General features: G+C 36.7%; 1 protein-coding gene across 9 annotated transcripts in view; it reads left to right on the forward strand.

Annotated features, from left to right (window-relative positions):
• LOC145694896 (uncharacterized) overlaps positions 1 to 20,373 on the forward strand; it is a 136,975-nt gene that overhangs the window by 107,333 nt on the left and 9,269 nt on the right. For all 9 annotated transcript variants that reach the window (XM_081771632.1, XM_081771625.1, XM_081771623.1 and 6 more), the window contains 4 exons: positions 5,084 to 5,223; positions 11,839 to 12,101; positions 12,406 to 12,506; positions 14,380 to 14,564. In XM_081771632.1, the coding sequence (XP_081627758.1) occupies positions 5,084 to 5,223; positions 11,839 to 12,101; positions 12,406 to 12,506; positions 14,380 to 14,564 (689 nt within the window). The remainder of the gene's footprint in view (positions 1 to 5,083; positions 5,224 to 11,838; positions 12,102 to 12,405; positions 12,507 to 14,379; positions 14,565 to 20,373) is intronic.

Genomic DNA, 20,373 nt, shown 5'->3' on the forward strand with positions numbered 1-20,373 from the left:
ACTGTTAACTAAGAGTTGAAGCACGTATTCAAGTGGTTATTTTGAGAGAACAGAATCCTTTGCTATGAAAAATCGCTCAGTAATCGAGCGGAGCTGTACGTCGGACTTTTAAAAATAGTCACAAAGCAGTGTAAATGTTATACAGAAACGCACAGATAACTTCTCTTAAAGACAATTTCACTGGAAAAACAAGCAAACGGAGTAGATGTTAACCACTCCGGAAGAACCAATACAAATGTGGAAGAGTAATTTCCATTCGGTATCAAATAGAACGGTCTTCCAGTGCCTTTACAAATCATGCTCTTGTAAGATGGATTTGATGGGACCGTCCGTAAATAGATGCCAGTGAATACTGAAGGTATTTGGAAGTCTCTTCAGACCCTGGAGTGGGATAAATTCAAAAGAGTGGGATAAATTAATCAAACAAATGTCTGGAATTCGTAAACATCTTATCGAGGTTAAGAGTCGGCAGTTCACTAAACCCAAACATACTTAATGAAATTGTCTCAGTAGAAACAGGACCGTATGTTTTAGTTTTAATTTCTTCATATGAACAGTATTTATTTTACAAAACAAGAGGATTTTGTGTGGATACATGTCTCTGTTTCAAAATTCTGAAAAATTAGTAATATACTTGACTATTAACAATGACTAGTTTTTGCATATAATTCCTTCAGGCTGTGTAGTGAAGTGTATGTTCAGTATATTTCGGAAGTAGTGAAGTGTATATTTCGGAAAAGATTTCAAAATTTCAAGATACATTCTGTTTAAATTTAGATTTAAAAAAAAAAAAATGGAGAAAATTTCTTTTATACTTAATACGATTGAGATCTCCTGTAATCGTAATAGCGGGACTTGGTCGTTTTTGGATAAAATATTTTTCCGGATAATTTGAATGTACACTATTTATTTTGAAATCTTGCCTGTTTATTTGTATCTCGCGATGCTGTAGAAATTGCTGCATAAAATTCCTTCGTAGTTTTTAGTCTAGCGGCCATTACACAACTGAATATGGAAAGAACATAGAAGTCGTGCGTAGTTTTAAAGCTAAAACGCATTACTTCTGTTTTCACAAACTTCATGGATTCTGTCCACACATTGAATTTACGGAGTTGACAATTTTTCTTTTTTATGTCCAACTTTATTTTCCTTCAATTCCTGTATCAAGTTCGATGTCCTGACTCCTCTCTCCATTTTCTCCAGCAGTTCAATTTTACTTTAAACTTGAGAACATTTATCTTGCGTTTTGCGGTAATAGCTGTAGCGACATACATTGAGCTATTTGTGAATGAAATGTGCACGAGGCCTGGCCGCGTAACGTACAAAATAACCCACGTTCTCTCTCCTAGTTAATGAGCCACTATTGTGTGAATCGGTCGTTCTGTACTTGCCTGCCTGAGGCGAACGATAAATAATACAAAAATTCCATTGTTTTGGTATTGCCAGTTAATTGGATGCCACTTATGAGAGATCTTTATTACCAATAATGGAAATTGATTTTGTGAGAACAATGAAGTGGATTTTATTTATAAAAATTTCTTGAAACGCTGAACGGATAAGTATTTATGCTTCTGTTGTACGTACGAGAAAATAACGCCAATGATATAGTGCTGCTTCTAGTAATAGCATTGGAAGAATAATTAACTAGTAGCTGAAAATATTTAGAATAACGGTACAGGAAATTCATCACAAATTTGGGACAAAGTAGGGCGCAAAGAACTGATGTTCTCATGAATGTATTTTTTCTTTCTCTTCTATTTTCGTTACTGTAGCAATATGAATTCTTGCTGGCATCTTTTGTACTGTTTTACGGTGCCCAAATTATTTAGTGATGTAAGTAAATTAAAGTCAGTGAATAGCTACGGTGGCGTAGTTGATAAGGCGTCTGCTTAGCAAGAGGATAGCCGGGGTTCTCCCCGTTGGGACCGGAATTTATTCTCTCGTTGTACGCGGTCGGAATTTATTCTCTGTTAAAATTGCTCAGAATTCACTGAGCATTTGTCAAATGGGTACCTGGTCAACCTGAAAAGTAAAGGTTGCCTGAGCTTGGTTTTGACTACTTTTTCTATGAGCTGAGGTCATGAATGTGTGAAGCCCTACCTTACACCGGCCGTGGCCCATATAGGCTTCTACTTTCATTTTTAATGTTCAGTAGAAGAACCTTGAAATATTACAAGGCTGAGTAAGAAGTTTTGAAATATTTCGATCAGTTAGTTGCTCTATGAATGAAGTTCAACGAAGGCTACCTGGTATTCAAGCATCGTATTGCACTCTCTGAAGCCCTCTTAGACCAATTTTTCCATCCCACCGAAACCAGTTGTCCTTCGAGGCGGGAAACCCCTTCATTTGTTAAAGCATCGGATCGGATCGGAGGTGAACTATGAATCGGAACAAGTAATAATCCGAGAATGTGAGGTAGAGGTCCCGAGCCCGCGGGCTGGACTCGGGCCTACAAAGCATACATTACTTTGGGCCGTAAATTTTGAAATATATAGCCATGTTTCTCGGGCCTAACTTGGTAAATATACTGTACAACGATATTTATCGAACCGTTCGTTCTGGAGAACTTAAAAGTACGTATAGAAAATGAAATATCTAATTGCTGTAAATAGAAATAAAATTTTGTCTTAGATATAAAGTTTCTGTAATTCGGGCGTATTTCGATTATCACGCCGGGCTCGGGCCTGACATTCACGGGCCGTGCCTGGCCCGGACTAAAAATGTCGGCCCGTGCAGACCTCTAATGTGGGTTTCTGACTATATGCTGGGTATGTCTCAGTTCAATTCGTTCAACTTCCTAAAGTTTATTCCGAGTCGTTCAAGAGTCACTTTTGCATTGTCTTGCTGCTGAAGGGTTCACTTTCTTATCTTTTTCAAGGGGATGATCACACGACATACATCCTCTTCACCTGTTCGGAAGACACGTTGAGATTGACGATTTTTGAGCTTCCGAAATGAACTCGTGGTAAATTACCCCTTATAATTCTACCAGTCACAGGGCTTCAACATTTGTTTGAAACGCCCGTGTTTGATGATAGAGTGGCCGGCATCTGGCTCTTGTTTTAACTACTGCTGATTATGCGCTAGGATTCCAGAAAAATGTCCACTTTTCGTTGCACATTATTATTCTTTTCAGGAAATTAAGATCGTGCAGGTTTTCTGAGATTCACTTTTATACATTCAGTCGCTTTTGTGCTTGAGCTGGGATAATTCGTGAAGCACGATTCAGCAGAACCGAGTGTTTTTATCGAAGTCTTGAAGATGGCGTCGATACTAGACTTTGAGATACTGAACTCATTTGACAGCCTCTGAGTTCTAGTTGTCGGATTTACCTCTATCAGGCGCACGACCTCGGGATACACTGTTTTCGGTCTAACTGACCATGACTAATCTTCCCCGAGTGAAATTTCTTCAACCATTTAGTTGTACTGTGACTAATTCCCCCTTCACCTTTCACATGGTTTCGGATTGCTTTCGGGGGCATTATCGCATAATTTGAACTCTACTATAACAACATATCTTTGTAATTGTTAAATCACACACGAAACACAGCACTGCACAACCTTTCAGAACACATACACTATCTATACTCGTGCTAGCGAGCACGTTCTACGGCTTGAACTACTTCGGCCATATGACATATATGCCGTAAACGATGTACTTAGGCAAATATTGAAGACTTAACGAGTCAATCTTTTACACGAATCAACGAGAAGATACAACAAGAAAACTGAATATATTCAGAAATTGTTTCTGTGTGCGTGTGTAAGAATTTTAAATTCCTGTACTTCGGATATAAATATGGTTGATACATTTTACTATTGGTTGCGAGAATGATGAATAACACTATTTGAACTGTAGTTGTTTTTGTTATCAAGTGAGAAAAAAATTACAATTTGTGTTTCTGCAAAAAATTAAGAGCTCTCTATTTCCTCACTTCCAATTAAAATGAGTCGGCCCTCGTAGCCGAGCGTGCTAGCCTAACATGCTAGTAATGAAAAATTAATTAAAATGGCAAAATATAAAGTAAATAATAATAGTAATATGAAATTCGGTTTGCTTAAAATATTCCTATTACAGTAATACAGCGCAGGGAATGTAATAATCAAAATCGTACTCGGCAATTTTCTACAAATACTTGTGTGATACATTTTGCCTGAAATCTATGCCCCTCGCGCAAACTCCGTACGGTATCTTGTTGGATGTGATGTGGGAGTTCTTAGTATTATTCAGGCAAGAGAAACGAATATACATTTTCGAAGCTATTACCAATGTTAACTAGGGAACAGTCTGATATAAATCTTAAGAAAATGGATACGAGTGAAGAATTTCCTGATGATGCGTTGGAATATTTATTTTATTGTCCCTGAATAGAATTTGTAGTGTATATTGAGAATTGTGAATATAATCAATGTATCTAGGAATGAAGAAACGTAATGTGCAAAGAAAATTGCAGTATATGTGCATGACACGTAAGACCTTGTGCCCGCTTTAGATCTTTCAGTCATTTACAAAGCTCTAGCAATATGATTCAGGATAAGTGGAATAAAGTCCAAAGATCAACACAAAAGCAGAAATGTTCCCGAAATATTTTAGTAGAACTAAAACTTAACTACAGGTAGTATAGTAGAACTATAATTTACCTCAACATACACACAAAATGGGTTGATTAATTGATCCAGTTGTTCGCTGATAAACTGGTCACATCTTAATGAATCGGAAATGTAGATTTGGTCTTTTGTGTGGAAAGTAGTTAAATATTGTCGTTTATCTTGCTCACCCACTTTTTTGCAAACGGGGTACTATAAGGACTTGTATTTTAAATGTGTATAAATTTTATTTCTGAAAATGGACGTAATTCTTGACGCAAATGTATTGACGCGTAGTGTGACGTGCTGTTTGTGGAAAGTTGATTTGATCATCAAATTTGATTTTATGTGTTAAATAATTTTTTTCTGATTTTTGCAACAATAAATAAATGTCAATGATTCCAACGTGACAGTTGTTCCTAGTGAATAGTATATTAAGAATTTCCAATTACTTATTATACATAAAAATTAATAATTTGTTTATTCCTTTTCAGAATCTGGGTAAAGGTTCCTTGTGGATGGTTGATCCATTATACCGACCAAATCTCCTGCAGGCTTTGAGAAAGGCTCCATATCATCCTTTTACACAGTTAGAACGGGTTTCGATGATAAGTAGCCGAATCCAAGTGAACAAGTATGTTAAAATTGAAATCGTTTTAAAGATACACACACTCTGTTAGACTAGAATTAACACGTTTAAAGTATTCCTGTAATGGAACTTAGGTTTTTTTTTTTTTTTTTTTTTTTTCTTTAATACAATAATTTCAGTCACTCACAGTGATCTTTCGTAAACAGCAGCTTTACAAGTGGTAATATGATTGTAGTATTGTTTTGTTTTGGGTGTATTATACACAGTATTTTTACTATTGATCAAGGTTCTGTGTTTTACTTTAAAAAAATATGTCGTAAAAGGTGCTTATTTTTCAAAGTCCTGATTTGTTTTCCCGGAAAGATTACAGCACAGTTTTTGAGATTAGTGGAGGGTATAAAAGCAAAGCTGAATTCCAGGTATACTAAATATAAGTTAGTACTAGTAAAAGTTTTTTTTTCCCCTCCTCCTCGATATTTCTTGTGTGTTAACAGAATTACTGTCTTAAGTTAAAGAAAAGGAATATCGCAAATTAAAGTTTGTATGCGCTTGTATTTCCTAACTTCAAACTACATACAATCAAGTAAGTCGGATTGAAAACATTATGGTATATCGTACACTATTATGTGATACATGATGTAAAGCAGCAACATACGTGTTTAGTTTGTACACATAGCACATAATAGTGTATCACCAGTGGAGTCAGTCAATAATTCTGAAACAATCCAGTATTATCATTTACTCTTTAACAGATGTACGACACGTATTCCAGTGTTACATACATGTGGATCATTAAACGTCATATACAATCCCAGCAAAAGTATGTACATACCACGTGCATGTTTAGTCAATAAATTCATTGACTAATCAAATAGAGTGAATAAATTTGACCTCTTTTGGCGCAAATATAATGTAATTGTGAGTACATTGCCAATAATTTAACTTGTTCTTTTCACTCCGACATTATTAATAAAAGAATATATAAGGGTAGGTATATACTTCAACCAACAATCATACATACACGTACTGTATACCACTATAGCCAAATGAAATGTACATAACTTTTAGTATCTCTAGAGATGTGTAAAATTCAAAAAATATGATACAGATAGATACATGATGTATAATTACGGACCATTTTTGTTAATAAATATATAATATTTAATAGCTATTGAGATTCGTATATGCTTATCGTAGATTACTTAAGGGATCCAGATTCGAACGACGAATTCTAGCTATATTAAAAACAGAGATATTAGAAGGAATAAAATACGTTTATGATATAGTGCTTATAACTGCTAAAAATTACGGATTAATATATAAATGTACGTGAGTGTATAAAGCTGTCTATAAATAATAATGACTACAGGAATGCTTATTAATAAGTAAACTTACACTTCTATTGAAATAACTTCGTTTTTATTCGGGTGATGTGCATAAAGATGAATAAGTGCTTGTGAGTATAGTCTCATTTCTTGAACGAGATTAATCTACAAGTGAGTTCTTACGCGTAATTCGTATACATAAAAAAAACGAATAGGAATGAGATTGTTCTCACTGTGACATGCAGTTCCGTGTCATGTGAACTTGGCTTTGATGACGTTTCGTACAGAAATGACGTAATGAAGGCGAGGATGTTTGTTTCCTTTCCGTCTCTAACTCAGGAATTCACAGGTATTAAAGCGTTATTTACCCAGCACAAAATAATGATTTTTGTTTTCTTCTAGAATATAGATTAACTACTGCTACTTTCGTTTGAATATTCCAGCAATATAAAACAATGACAACCAACTTTTCAGCACTATACATCCGCAACTCTGCCTCATGTTTGAGGACAATTAGTATTGGACTATCATCAGTTACCCGCTTCGCTGGATTAAAATAAGAAAAATTTGTAATATGTTCCGTTAGTCAGTCACTTTGTAGTATTACTGAAGCCCTCTCAGATATCGGTCATTTTCGATCATTTTTATGTATCTCCCCCTCTCCCTCCCCAAGTTGTGGAGCTGAATTTTGATTTAAACGGCATCAAAATTATCGCTGTTCATCGTAGCGACTCCGAAAACTATGGATTTGGCACTAATATCGGTCATTTTTGATTATTTTATTTATATCCCCCTCCTCCTCGTCCATGTTGCGGGGCATGGCATCAGAAGTGCCACTCAGCGACCCCAAAAACTGGACACTGATATGGATTCAACACTGATATTGGTCATTTTCGATTATTTTTATACATCTTCTTCCTCCTCCCCCAAGTTGCAGGGCTGAATTTGGATGTAAACGGGATCAAAAGTGTCACTGTTCAACCCAGCGACCCGAAAAACTATGATTTCGACTGATATTTGTCATTTTCGATCATTTTTTTTTTATGTATCCCCCCCCCCCCAAGTTACGGGGCTGAGTTTGGATTTAAGCAGCATCGGAAGTGTTACTGTTGTTTTCATCGTCCCCGAAAACTATAGATTCGAGATTAATATCGGTTATTTTTGGTCATTTTTAAGTATCTCCACCTCCGCGGTGTTTCGGGTTTCTGGGGATTAAACAACTGGCTATCTCTGTTTCCCGAAAACATATAGAAGAGGTTAAAGAAAAGGAGTCAAAGTTTTAAAATAAGCAGAAAAAAATGTAAGTAGCTCCAAAATTATAAGAAATAGAAAAACAGATCAAGTGCAGTCTTGTTCCTCATAAAAAGTTACGTCTAATCACACAGAGAGAGTATACTAGAACGCGTATGTTGAATTCGGAAGTGGACGGGGCACCGATGACCCTAAGATAGTGTCCATTATGAATTGCTAAAGAACAAGAAGTGATTCCTCTTTACATCATCATTTATTTATTTATTTATTATATTTATTTTTAATATGTTATTTTTTATTTGTTGAATTTATTTATCATTGAGAGGTAACGTGATAGGTTTTGCCATTGTAGGCTCTGCGCTGTTCCTCCTGCTGTTCCAGCTTCCATTATCTGCAATAAACGTTGTAGAGTACTTACAACTCATCTTCTCATTATTCAGAGCCCCCACCTTTGGTTTCCAGTACATCCCCAAGAAAATGGTGTACTATCCATTGTAAATTTGTTTTTCAAATCTACATAGACCTTTATAGTCATACACATCAGAGTCTCTCAAACTTTGTACACTTTTCTTCTTGGCTCCACATCCATAAATTTAACCATTTTGATCCATTCTCACATACTGTGAGACAAGTGAGACTGGTACTGAGGTGGTTCACGAAATTTGTAGATTAATCTCAACTAGTTGAGGTTATACTCAACTTTATGCATACGAACAGTGAGAAAGCACAGTATGATTCATAAGTTCCGAGCATTTACTCAGGTGCCTGACGTAATTATACTCAAATGACGTCACTTTGTCTCGCTTTTTATGCATACAACCTTGAGATTAATGTCAAAATCTTGAGCAAGAGTAAGATCTTACTTTTATGCATATCACCCATAGATTCTATTCGTCCATATTCTATCAGGGTGTTTACTGTGGAAGAATGTTCTATTAATGGTTGTTTATGTCATTTCGTTCTGTTCTTGCAGGAAGTAAGATTTCGTTCTAGATCTTTACAGAAAGAAAAATTATGTGATTAACTATCGATGGTTAACTTAAAAGAAGTATTTTTTTTTTTTTTTTTTTTTTTTAATGATTATAATGGTGAGAGCACACTGCTGTTTTAATCGTATCTCGTAACTTCCATTATATAGTGAAAAATCTTTAAGGTATGGTTGCCGCGATGGGTCAGTGGTAGAGCGTTCATCTCTGGTACATGGGATCCTTGGTTCGATCCCAGCTCGCTCCAGCTGAGTTTTGTGGTGGATAAACACCGTATGCGTGGGTTTTCTCGGGGTTCTCCCGTTCTTTCCCACTTTCTTCATTCCACCATTTAATTCGTTTCTCATCATCTCCGTTTCCTTTAGCCTAGCCGACATAACCGTTGGACGTAAAACTTAAAAGATTTCATTTCATTTCTTTCAGGTTTGGTTAAGCTATTTGTAACATCCGAAAAACAAAATACATAAGCCATAGGATGATAATACAATAGTTTGTAGCGTAGTAGCTTCAAATATACTGATTTCTGTTCCAGTTATTGATTTTTTTTTAAACTAGTATACTTCTGCTAGCCGGTAATATACACAATAAAAGGTGGGCCACTGCACTAGACATTCTCTCTACAATTCCTTACACTAAATCATATTATGCTGCAGTTGTTAGTGGAATATTTTGTTGTGAAGTACGAACAAAATTATAAGATGTTTCCGGAAAACTTCGTATAGAGAAAACTCCCCCCAAAAGTAAACTATCCCATGCGGATTTTTTCCCATAAGAAATGTCTTATACCCTATATTAGGGTTATATTGGTAGGTTTATATCGGGGTTATAAAATGTCAAGAAAATTGCACGATCGTATTTGGAAAAAAAAAAAAAAAAAAAAAAAAAAAAAAAAAAAAAAACTACTTGTGGATATTTTCATAGAAGTAAATTACGCAACATTATACGCCTAAGTCACTTTTGAAAAATTTCTAAAAATAAACTTACCCCCTTTTATGAACATGGACAAAATCGTTTAAGTTTTGTGAGAAAATCGAAAGTAGCAAATACTCACCCCCAAAAGTAATCCACTCCTCGTAGGTTATTTCAGGACAAACGAGTTGTAGCATATTGTTTGGTTAGTAATGAAATAATTATTTATGAAAATGAACAACATCGTTTTGAAAAAAATCATCCGAAGAGAACTTAGATTCCTTCAAGAATGAATTGCCCATCGTAGATTTTTTCAGGTCAACTGAGTTATGCCGTATTATCAGATTATTAATGAAATATGAATTTATTTATGAAATATGAACAGCATCGCCTGTATCGTTTTGAGAAAATCGTCCAAAGAGAATCCGCCCTCCAAAAATGAACTAACCCTCGTCATTTTTTCAGGACAGGTGAGTTATATTTTCAGGTTGTTAATGAAACATTTATTTATAAAATATGAGCAGCATTTTTTCAGTAGTTTTTGAGAAAATCGTACGAAGAAAAAAACCCCAAGAATAAAATAATCTTTTTAGATTTTGTCCAGAAAAATGACTTATTCCACAGTATAGAGTGAGGCAAAAAGATGTTAACATTAAATGGAAGTTTACTCACGTGAAATTACAAGGCAAAAATTTGGTTACAGGGTTTCAATTTGGCACCCATCCCGCTCAATGCACTTAAGTCTGTCCATTGTTGGTTGTATGACCCTTTGGGCAGGATAGCAGCGAGACCTGAGTGATGCGATGCTTCAAATCGTCCAAGTTGCTGGGATGCTAGGTTTGCTGGGATACACACGACCGCTGATGTGGATGTTGCTTCGTCCGAAAACATGAACAGAATGGCTGGCTCCATGCGCACCATTTCCAAGATAATTTGTGTCGCATTCATACGCTTGTTTGTCCGCGTTTGTGAGATGCTGCACAATCTGCAAGTGGTATGGCTTCATTCCTAAATCACGGTGTAAAATTCCAACCACTGACCTTTAAGAAATGTTAGTCTCTAGAGAAAGTTTGCACGAGGACTTAGGCGGGCTACCATCGCTCCCTGGACGAGGATGATATTGTCTTTAGTTCGGACAGATCTCTTTCTACTGCTGTTTTCCTTGCTCTCGTCTTGATCGGACCCCGTCCTCACAAACTTCTCGTAGATCCTACCAATTGTCAGGCGTGAAGGTACATCCCGTCCGGTCCAGGCCGTGAATTTTACTTGTACGATGCTTGGAGACACAGAAACTTCCATCCAGGCAACTATTTTCCTTCGTTCCTCAATGGCTTAATCTGCAAAACAACAACAAAAAGAACACCCATTTAATGTTAAAATCTTCTTGCCTCTCCAAGAATTTTTTATCCATCCTTCAGTAAACTACCTTATTTTTGGAAGGAAGAAAATTCGAAAAGCTCCCCTATAGAATCTTATTTAAATTTGCTGTGGGTACATTGAACTCTATATCGTCTAGGCGAGTGAATTTGTTTACATCTAGACGACGTACGGACAAATATTCAAAAACCTCTTTTTCGGTATGTAGGGGACATTACATAAGTAAATCCGCTGAAATCTCGAATTCGATTTTTTCACGATTACTATACTCCTCTCTTATCGTCGCTCGAAAGTATTTTTTTTTTAAACTAATTAATAATTCGATATAACATGTATGTCCAGCCTTTTTTTTAATAACTATACCGATTTTAAAAAATCCTAATACAATTAAAACTTCTGTAGGCGATTGGACCAGGAACATTAGTGCATTTGCAGGTATATTTGCTACAAATTGTGATTGTTACAGGTAAGCTTAACCATACCTGAAATGATTTTTGATTGTATAATGAAAACGGTGAGATGTAATTGAAACAGCAATGTATATTTTGTAAATAAATAATCTGCTGGCGAAGGTGGGAGCTCCCATTGAAAATTTGGGACACATTCTTTAGTGTAACCTAATAGTTTTATTCATACGTTCGTTTAGTTTTTCAGTACCCTTTGTAAACATCAGGTATGACTTATAAACCATTATAACTGATATATTCATGTTCTTTATACCGCGCTCTTTTAAACAGTGTTTTATATAAAAGAAATATACTTATTTATTGGAAACTAATTTATAATAAATCTTCTGTGTTGTTCTTTTTAAGTACTACAAATAATAATGACTACCTGATGCTATCCGGAGCTAAACCTAATTGCAATATCCCAAATCCGGAGCTTTTCCCGTACTTGAGTCGTCGCTTAGCCGCTTCCGGATTGGACTCAGGAAGCATCAAGAAATTTGGCAGTGAAAGTCAGTCGAAAGGAGAGTCGGATGATGACGGCGATGCAGATTCATTGGATGATGTGGATGCAGCCGCCGCTATGTTAGCTCTCAAACATGGACCTCGAATTCTTCTTCCTCGAAAAGGTATCACTACTATTGTTCAACAAAACAGAAGTCTCATTACTGCTTTTCAGGTTCAAAAGTTGTATTGTAATGGTGAATACTACAGTTACAGTACATTGCTGCGTACATTTTTCAAGATCACAATGAATATTTTGTAAGATCTCTTAGCTGATTTGTAAGTCATCGAAAGAAACTGGTTCCTGCATGCTAGATTTTGAAGAAAGGAAGTTAAATTTTCTATCAAAAACACTTGTTTTTGCACTCGAAGAACTGTTACTATATGCTTTATAATGGAGAAGCGTAACACATACGAAATATCTTTCAGATGAATGGTACAAACGCCTCAGGGACGACGGAAATGTTCCAGTTCCACCCTTGGAAAATAGAAATGGAAAGAAGAAGAGCAGGGCTTCCAATGCTAGTCAGGTTTGTTGCTCCCTGAGCTTCTCTTTAAGATCTTCAATATATTGTTGATTGAGAACTATACTGCTTGGTGAAGACATTTCTTAGGTGCTAAAGATCAGTGTTTGATGTGTCGTATGTTAAGCATACCGTGCCTTTAATTTTGCGTTTTGTGAGGGAATATCAATGGAGACAGCGTTTACAATAGTTTGAACAACAGAATGTTTCTTATATTACTGTATTTGGAAGAGTGCATTTCAGTACAGAATCGTATAACGCAATAAAAGTCAATAAGTATCGGTTAGAGAGGTACCAATGTTACAAGGTTTGTGCAGAATTCTGTTTGTTGTGTACCAGCTGAAAATGTTGTGCAGTCAAGAAGGAGGTGGTGGTGTTTACATAGATGGAAATCCAGTTCTCATTCTTAAAATATGTATATACACACTCTCGTTGGCTATTGAGAAAGCAACCTCCGGTTTGCAGTTTAGAAAAGGAAATAAATAAAGATGATCTGCATTTATTACACGTATGTACGCTAACTTCTACCTGATAATGCTTGCGTTTGTATTTGATCATATCGTCACATTCTTGTTGTCCTCGGCAAAATAGTCATATGTAAACTTCCCTAACACAATCATCTTTTTAATGCATTTAAACACATATCTTCTCAACCATACTTTATCTTCGCACTCACTTTCATAGTGTATTTTTCGAGAACTTCTTGTAAATCTAGGGTGATGACAAACCTGAAACGCCGGGAAATGTCATAGAATTATGCTGAGAGTCAGGGAATTTCGATTTGCTAAGAATTAGATTTTAAAAATATTTCGAAATGATTGACTGCTAGTATTTTCATTCGAGGCACAACGTACAATAATCTCTTAACTCTTCCGATAAGTTTCTGACTTTGACTTTTTCTTTCATATTTGACGAAACCTCATGTGGTTAAGATTACAGAGATGATGTTTAATTTCTTGCTTTGTGCAGGATTTTTTATTAGGTAAGGTTCTGTAATTTCATAACAAAATGCATTGTTTTTGTATTTATATTATTCATTATTCTAGTTGATCAGGGAAAAATATATTAGTCTATACCATCGTTGTCACGTATTCTTAGTCACGTTTTTCCATCAATATGGGAAAGTGTGTGTGGCTAATTACATATCAGGGAAAATTTCAAAGCGTTTTCTGGAAAACCGGGAAAACTTTGGTAATTCTTTCTCATAATTATTGTAACCTCTCTGCAATCGTAAGATACTTCCAATATTGTAAGATGACGGCGCTTGCGAATTAATGTCAAAGAACCCCCCCCACTACGAATGGATACTGTTACTCTTTTCTGAATTTCCGACAACGTGCTCTCTTACAGTTCTCACTGTACGTAATACCATCGATCGATGAATGAGTGCACTGTGTCCTTCAACTTATACTGTGAACTTCACATTTGCCGGGAGATGCGAAAACATGATCATTGTGTGACCACTCACTTCTGGACAGAGATAAACATGACTTGGTACTCGAGTCAACACTGGTGGGGACACTTGGTCGGAAAAGCATAAAAGCCATCCTGAATAAGGTTTTCCTCGTTCACATCAACCAAATGCCGGGATGGTACCTCACATAATGGTTCCATGCAGCTTCCGGTCTTCCTCCTCGATTCCCCGGACAGTGTAATCGCCGAGGGACGTCATTCCTCATACGTGACGGGCTAAATGGCTATAGATGCCGAAAGCCCAGAAATCTTAATTCCTAACCTAATCCTAACTGAGAGTTAACGTGTTACAGCGTTGCTACAACACATTTCATGCCACCAAAGTTGGTTTCTCAATAGTTTTATGTACTTTTTTTTCAAATATTCGAATAATTTTATGTAATGTGAATTTATTTTCATTTTCTAGGACTCCAAAAACATGATACCAGTTATCACGTCATCACCAAGCGAAGACCACACCTACAGTGCAGGACCCACTACAGATGGGTCGAATACTTCTTCGCAAAACGAAGTACATGACATCATAATAAAGGAAGAAGTTGCGAATGAGGGTGTTCTAGATATGACAAAAGACTCAGGAGTTTGTGATAGGTACGTAAATAAACACGAACTTAGGTTACGTTTCGCAAGAAAAATATCCCTGAAGGAAACTGAATATTTTTGGTCATTTTTAATAATAATAGTAATAAGTTTTATTACAGTATTTGAAACTACAACATAAAGTTTTTATATATATATATATATATATAAAAGACTAGCTGGGGCTTCCCCCTCAAACTCCAGTGTTTGCTCTGCCTACGGCGTCGCGTCTCTTATGTATCAGCCTTTACATCACGAATGCATTAAATGCATTTGCTCTTAACATTTCCTGAATTTGGTCCAGCTGGGGGCTTCGCCCCTTAACCCCTACCTTTACTCGGCCTACGGCCTCGCACCTCTTAAATCCACAATTCTACCAAATTTCAAGTTTCTTTTCGTATTTCAATTATCTGAAAGATAAGATTTAGTATTCCAAGAAAACACCCATTTAAATAACATGAGAATTTCTTCATCTCCCTTTAGACCCCTTAAAAACTAAAAATATTCACTTTTGGCCATTTTTCTTTGGTTTAGTCCTGGAAGGCTACAATCATGCTAAATGCCATCATTCTAATCCTGCTAACTGAATTGAGCAGTTCTGTTGGACTTCGCTTATCAAAAGGTTTCTAAAACTGCCTTAACGCCCCCAAAATCCGAAACTTAGAATGTAGGTGGGGGCGGCTGCCCTCCTGCCTCACTGACGCTCCTGTCTAGCGGCTGTCACTTGAAACAATCCAAACCCTTTCACATGGTTTTAGTTACATTTATTTCGGACTCTTGACTGCGAAGATATTACGTTTTGAAATAGAATTCATTTGCTGAGCAAACCTTAACCTTATTGAAAATGGGCTTGGATCCATTGTGTTCTGAACGTCCCAAATATTACTTTTCTTCAATATATTATTGACTTGAAAAAAAAAAGAAAAAGACAATTATATATGATTCCAGAAAATATTCTAAAGTTTGCATAGCATGAAGCGTGCTACAAACATTACTTTTCGAAAATTTATTATTTTAAAATAATTTTATTAGCATCAGTGTTCTGAAATAGTAGTCCATTTTGCAACTAAATTCTCACCCGCCTCCATGAAATGCGAGCTTAGCCCCTAAGGGCATAATTAGACAACTGTCAGAAGCAGTAACTCCAGAATGACTTGTTTTAGGGTAAAGTAACCACACAAGCGTATTTCTGGTAAACTTCTAGCTATACAACATGTAAAATGACTCCCTTTGCATCAGGGGCGGATCCAGGGGGGGGCGATCGGGGCGATCGCCACCCCCAGAAGAGGAAACTTTCTTGTTTTATATATATAAATAAAATCCATCACAGAGTTTGGAACCCTTAAAAGTAGCATTATGACAACCCACCGCCCCCCCCAGAAGTCGATCCTGGATCCGCCCCTGCTTTGCATTTGAAATTTCGAATACCAATCAAAGATGGCCGCTATGGTGCTTGATAGCACCATCTGATGTGTCAGACTACTTCCAAGTTTCATCATTCTCCCTCAACCCGTTCTCAACACACAAGGGTGGTGAGGACTTTTGTTTCACCATGTATATTGATAGATTGTGTGAAATCTCCATAGTAGGTAGATTTTAAAATCTGTGTGAAAAGCTTATCACAGGGAAGAAAGTACTTACGAGAGTCACGGGCAAAAGGATGTAATAAAAGGGAGTCGTGATATGAAATAAGTTGAGAGTTACTAATCTATACTGAAATATTCTGTTCCCAACACAGTGTTGTTTTAAGCTGGTTCGCACTGGTTCGCTAGAACCAGTCGTTAAAATATTACGAGTTCGCAGAACCGTCTGTTATACCCAGACATAGCAGTAAATTGTATCCAGTTATACCCAAGAACAATAAATTTTCATTTAACTATCTTTGTTTTTAGAAATTCTTACAGCTAAAAGGTTAAACATATGATTCCGCAGAACAAAGTATAAGCGGTTTCTTTCTTAATTTCAAATGCTAAGTTATCAAGAATGGGAACCGAGGTCACACGAGTGTAGCGGTGAGGGTTATTCATATTTGAAACCCATACATAGAACCCCCATTATCAACACCTGTCGATCCATTGCTGGATTAAGGTCTTTCCAATACTTTTTGACAACCACCTATCTTGGGTAATTCGTTTCCAAGATATTCGCAGTAGTACCTAATTTCATTACACCACCTTGTATTAGGATGCTGTGTAGGTCCCTTCTCGTCATTTCTGGTATCCGTAAAAAATTACGTTTGTTTACCTTGTACAGTTTGTTTCCTAAGAGAGTTATATCTATTTATCTACCTATCCATCTACCATTTCTCGCTCGCTCTCTCTCTCTCTTTCTATAGATAGATAGATAGATAATGATATGTATGTATACAGGCGCGGATCCAGGGGGCTATAGGGCCTATAGCCTTCCCCCCCCCCTTGATGCTCAGATATACACTGGATAAAATTGGCTTCAATCTTGCTTTACATTGGATAAAGCGGCAAATTGTGGTTTAGCCACTCCCTTGGTCATATCCTGCATCCGCCACTTTATGTATATATACAGAACCGGCTGTTAAAAAATTAGAATAACATCACTGGTTGCAAGTAAAGAGCTAAAAGTGTTCACGAACAAGTTATTACACGATTTTGAAACTATTTAAAATCATGTTTTTAAACTGTTCTAAATGTTTAAAACATGATTTTTTTTTGTGTGCGTTTTAAAACATTTTGAACATCTTTATGTTTTAAACACATGCTTGTTCTTTAAAAAAAATTCAACTCTGAAGATAACTAAGCAAAACACAGTTACAGACATTTTTTTAAGTACTCGAATAAATTACGTAAGTATGAAGAATATTAAAATATTACAGGGACACTAATGGAACATTTGTTTATGAAATTAAACAAAATCGTTATAGACATTTTTCGAGGGTCGATGTCAGTGGGTTACGATCCTTGCTTGCAAAATGTGCACGGGATGTATATGGTTTTAGGTCGCAAGCGTGATGAAAAAAGACCTTTAGGTAGTCTCAGAAGAGGTTTGGGGAATAATATAAAATATAATTCAGAAATAAAAGTTTCATTTATATCTCTTAATATTATTACATTCTTCATATTCAGTTAATTTATTCGTTACAAAAAAAAAAAAAAAAAAAAATGTGCTCAGTTCAGTTATCTACAGGGTTCATTATGAAAGTAATGAGCATGATGCTGCCCTGACTCAACAATCCACCGCAGCGCGCGCTGCCGACGCGGAAAAAGTAGTGGGTGGTCTGTCCTTCCAAACGTACCGGGAGTCAGTCTGCTGCGAGCAGTGACAGCGTGTGGATGTCGATCCGCGTGAAGCACGTTTTTACAAGTTGTAACACGACGCGATGGAGGGTTCACTCGAACAACGCTATGCCATAAAATTTTGCGTCAAGTTGGGTAAGAATGCTACGGAAACTTACCAGATGCTGAAAGAGGCCTACAAACAGGAGTGTTTGTCAAGATCCCAGGTCGGAAAATGACACAGGTCGTTCAAGAAGGGTCGGGAGGAAGTCGCCGACGAGCCCCGTTCTGGACGCCCAACAACGGCCAGGACCGACGACAACGTTAACTGTGTGCGTGAAGTGTTGCGCTCAGACCAGCGTGTGAGCATTCAACAAATCGCGGACACCCTAACATGTCAACATTTGCGGTACATGGGATAGTGACCGAGGATCTGCAAATGCGAAAGGTCTGTGCAAAAGTGTTGATGAACGAACGAAAAGAACTTCGTGTTTTGCACTGCAAGGAGTTGTTGGCATTGTGTGAAAGTGATCCGGACTTTTTAGACTCGGTCGTAACTGGAGACGAATCCTGGATGTTCGAATACGATCCAGAATCCAAAAGGCAGAGTGCGGAGTGGCACACCTCATCCTCCCCCCGCCCCAAAAAGGCGCGCATGAGCAAATCCCGAATCAAAACCATGCTCATTGTCTTCGACGTTCGAGGAATCATCCATTTCGAGTTTGTGCCACCAGGACAACCTGTCAACGCAGGAGTTTATCTAGAAGTGCTCAAGAGACTGAAACGCAGGGTCGCCCGCGTTCGAAGTGACATCAAAGACTCAATGAAACTCCACCACGACAATGCACCAAGTCACACCGCCTTCACCGTCGTCGACTTCCTGGCCCGGATCAGAACCCTAGTGGTCCCCCCTATAGTCCTGACCTGGCTCCTAGTGATTTTTTTTTTTTTTTTCGTTTGAAGAGAGACCGCAAAGGAAAACATTGGAACTCCGTGCAGAACATTCAAGCCCATGTTACAAGGTTTTTAAAAGCCATTCCAGCCGAGGACTTTTTTAAAGATGCTTTCCATCTTTAAAAAAGTCCTCGACTGGAATGGCTTTTCAGGCAGTAGGAGCGTATTTTAAGGAATTTTAAAGATTTGTAACAATCGGAACAATAAAACAATTTTTCTAAAGCAATGCTCATTACTTTCATAATGAACCCTGTATAATGGACAATAAATATTACAGCTCAGCAACTTTCTCACAAAGACAGTCAGGGCATATTAAATAATACTATGTTAATCCTGCATATATCCTTCAAAAACATTCAAGATATATCACATTCTATCTTAGTCATGTATGTATTTAAGTTTAAACTATTAACAGAAATAAGACATTAAGTTAATGTGAAGGAAAGTAAACCATTTCACGTTAAGAAAAAATAACTTCTAGAAAGCTACTGTTGGTTACTGACTCAGAGAATCGTTAAAGAAACCCAATAGAGTATCAATTGAATCAAGTGGTTTACTAGCTAATTTTATAAACGGTGTACGCAGTGTTCACAATAAAATTGATTCTGTTTCTCGCAGTTAAGTACACTACAAACACAACTTCATTATGTATACACTACTCCGAAATAGTTAAATTCCTTCCAGCTATCTGTTGAAGTTTCCTGTCAAAATTATTGTTTTCTTTTTCTTATACCAACTTGACACACAAAATATCCTTGTTTAAACGAGTGGGGTGCAGTCTTTGTTTTGGTTTCATACAAATATTTACAGGCTTAAAAATATTTTTTTCCGAGGAAATCCAGAAATGATAGTATGCGCTTCTGCAGGACCCGGTAACTAATTACAATTGAGCAAGACATGCAGCATAGGAATTTTGTATCTTTTTACTTATAGTCTATTGCTTAAAATCAACATATTGTCTTCAATATTCTTAGTAATTGAACTTCTGTTATCAAAATGCCGATTCAATTTGGGCCTACTGAAAATTGGTTTTTCAGGAAAACCATTAATAATGTGAACTACCTCCATTTTTATTCTATTCGATTTCTTGATGTATAGCGTAAATAGTATGAGAGTAGCTCCATTCCTGGCCCATTCAAGAAAATATGATTATTCTTTTTACTTATTTTTCAACGTACTCTCCTTGAAAATTGATACGACAGTCCAATGTTTATATCATTTCTTCGGAGAAGAGGTACTTAATCTGTGCAAATCACATATTAAAGTATATGAAGTCATTTTCCGATTAAAATTATTTCTCATGCAGGTACTTTTGCAGTTTAGAGAAGGAAGAGTGTATTCACTGGATTCATATAAGATGAAAAGCAGAATTAGAGCACATTTATTAAGTGCTGCCTAAAAATCATATCCCTGTGTCCCTTTTCTATAAAAGTTAATACCCAAATTACTTTATCTTCAAGTGAATGTTTTCATGTCCAGTTAAGAAGTGTGTTTCTTCTGGTACATTCTTGATGGTCATCCGTCGATCTTACATCTTGTACATCGTCGATCTTACATGCTACTACAAGAAAGCAAAACTGGCCCCCTCCCCTCCCCCTAAAAAATGAAATAAATCCGAC

Source organism: Thermobia domestica, chromosome 9 (genome assembly GCF_964235325.1).
Source record: "Thermobia domestica chromosome 9, izTheDome1.hap1.1, whole genome shotgun sequence".
Classification (NCBI taxonomy): domain Eukaryota; kingdom Metazoa; phylum Arthropoda; class Insecta; order Zygentoma; family Lepismatidae; genus Thermobia; species Thermobia domestica.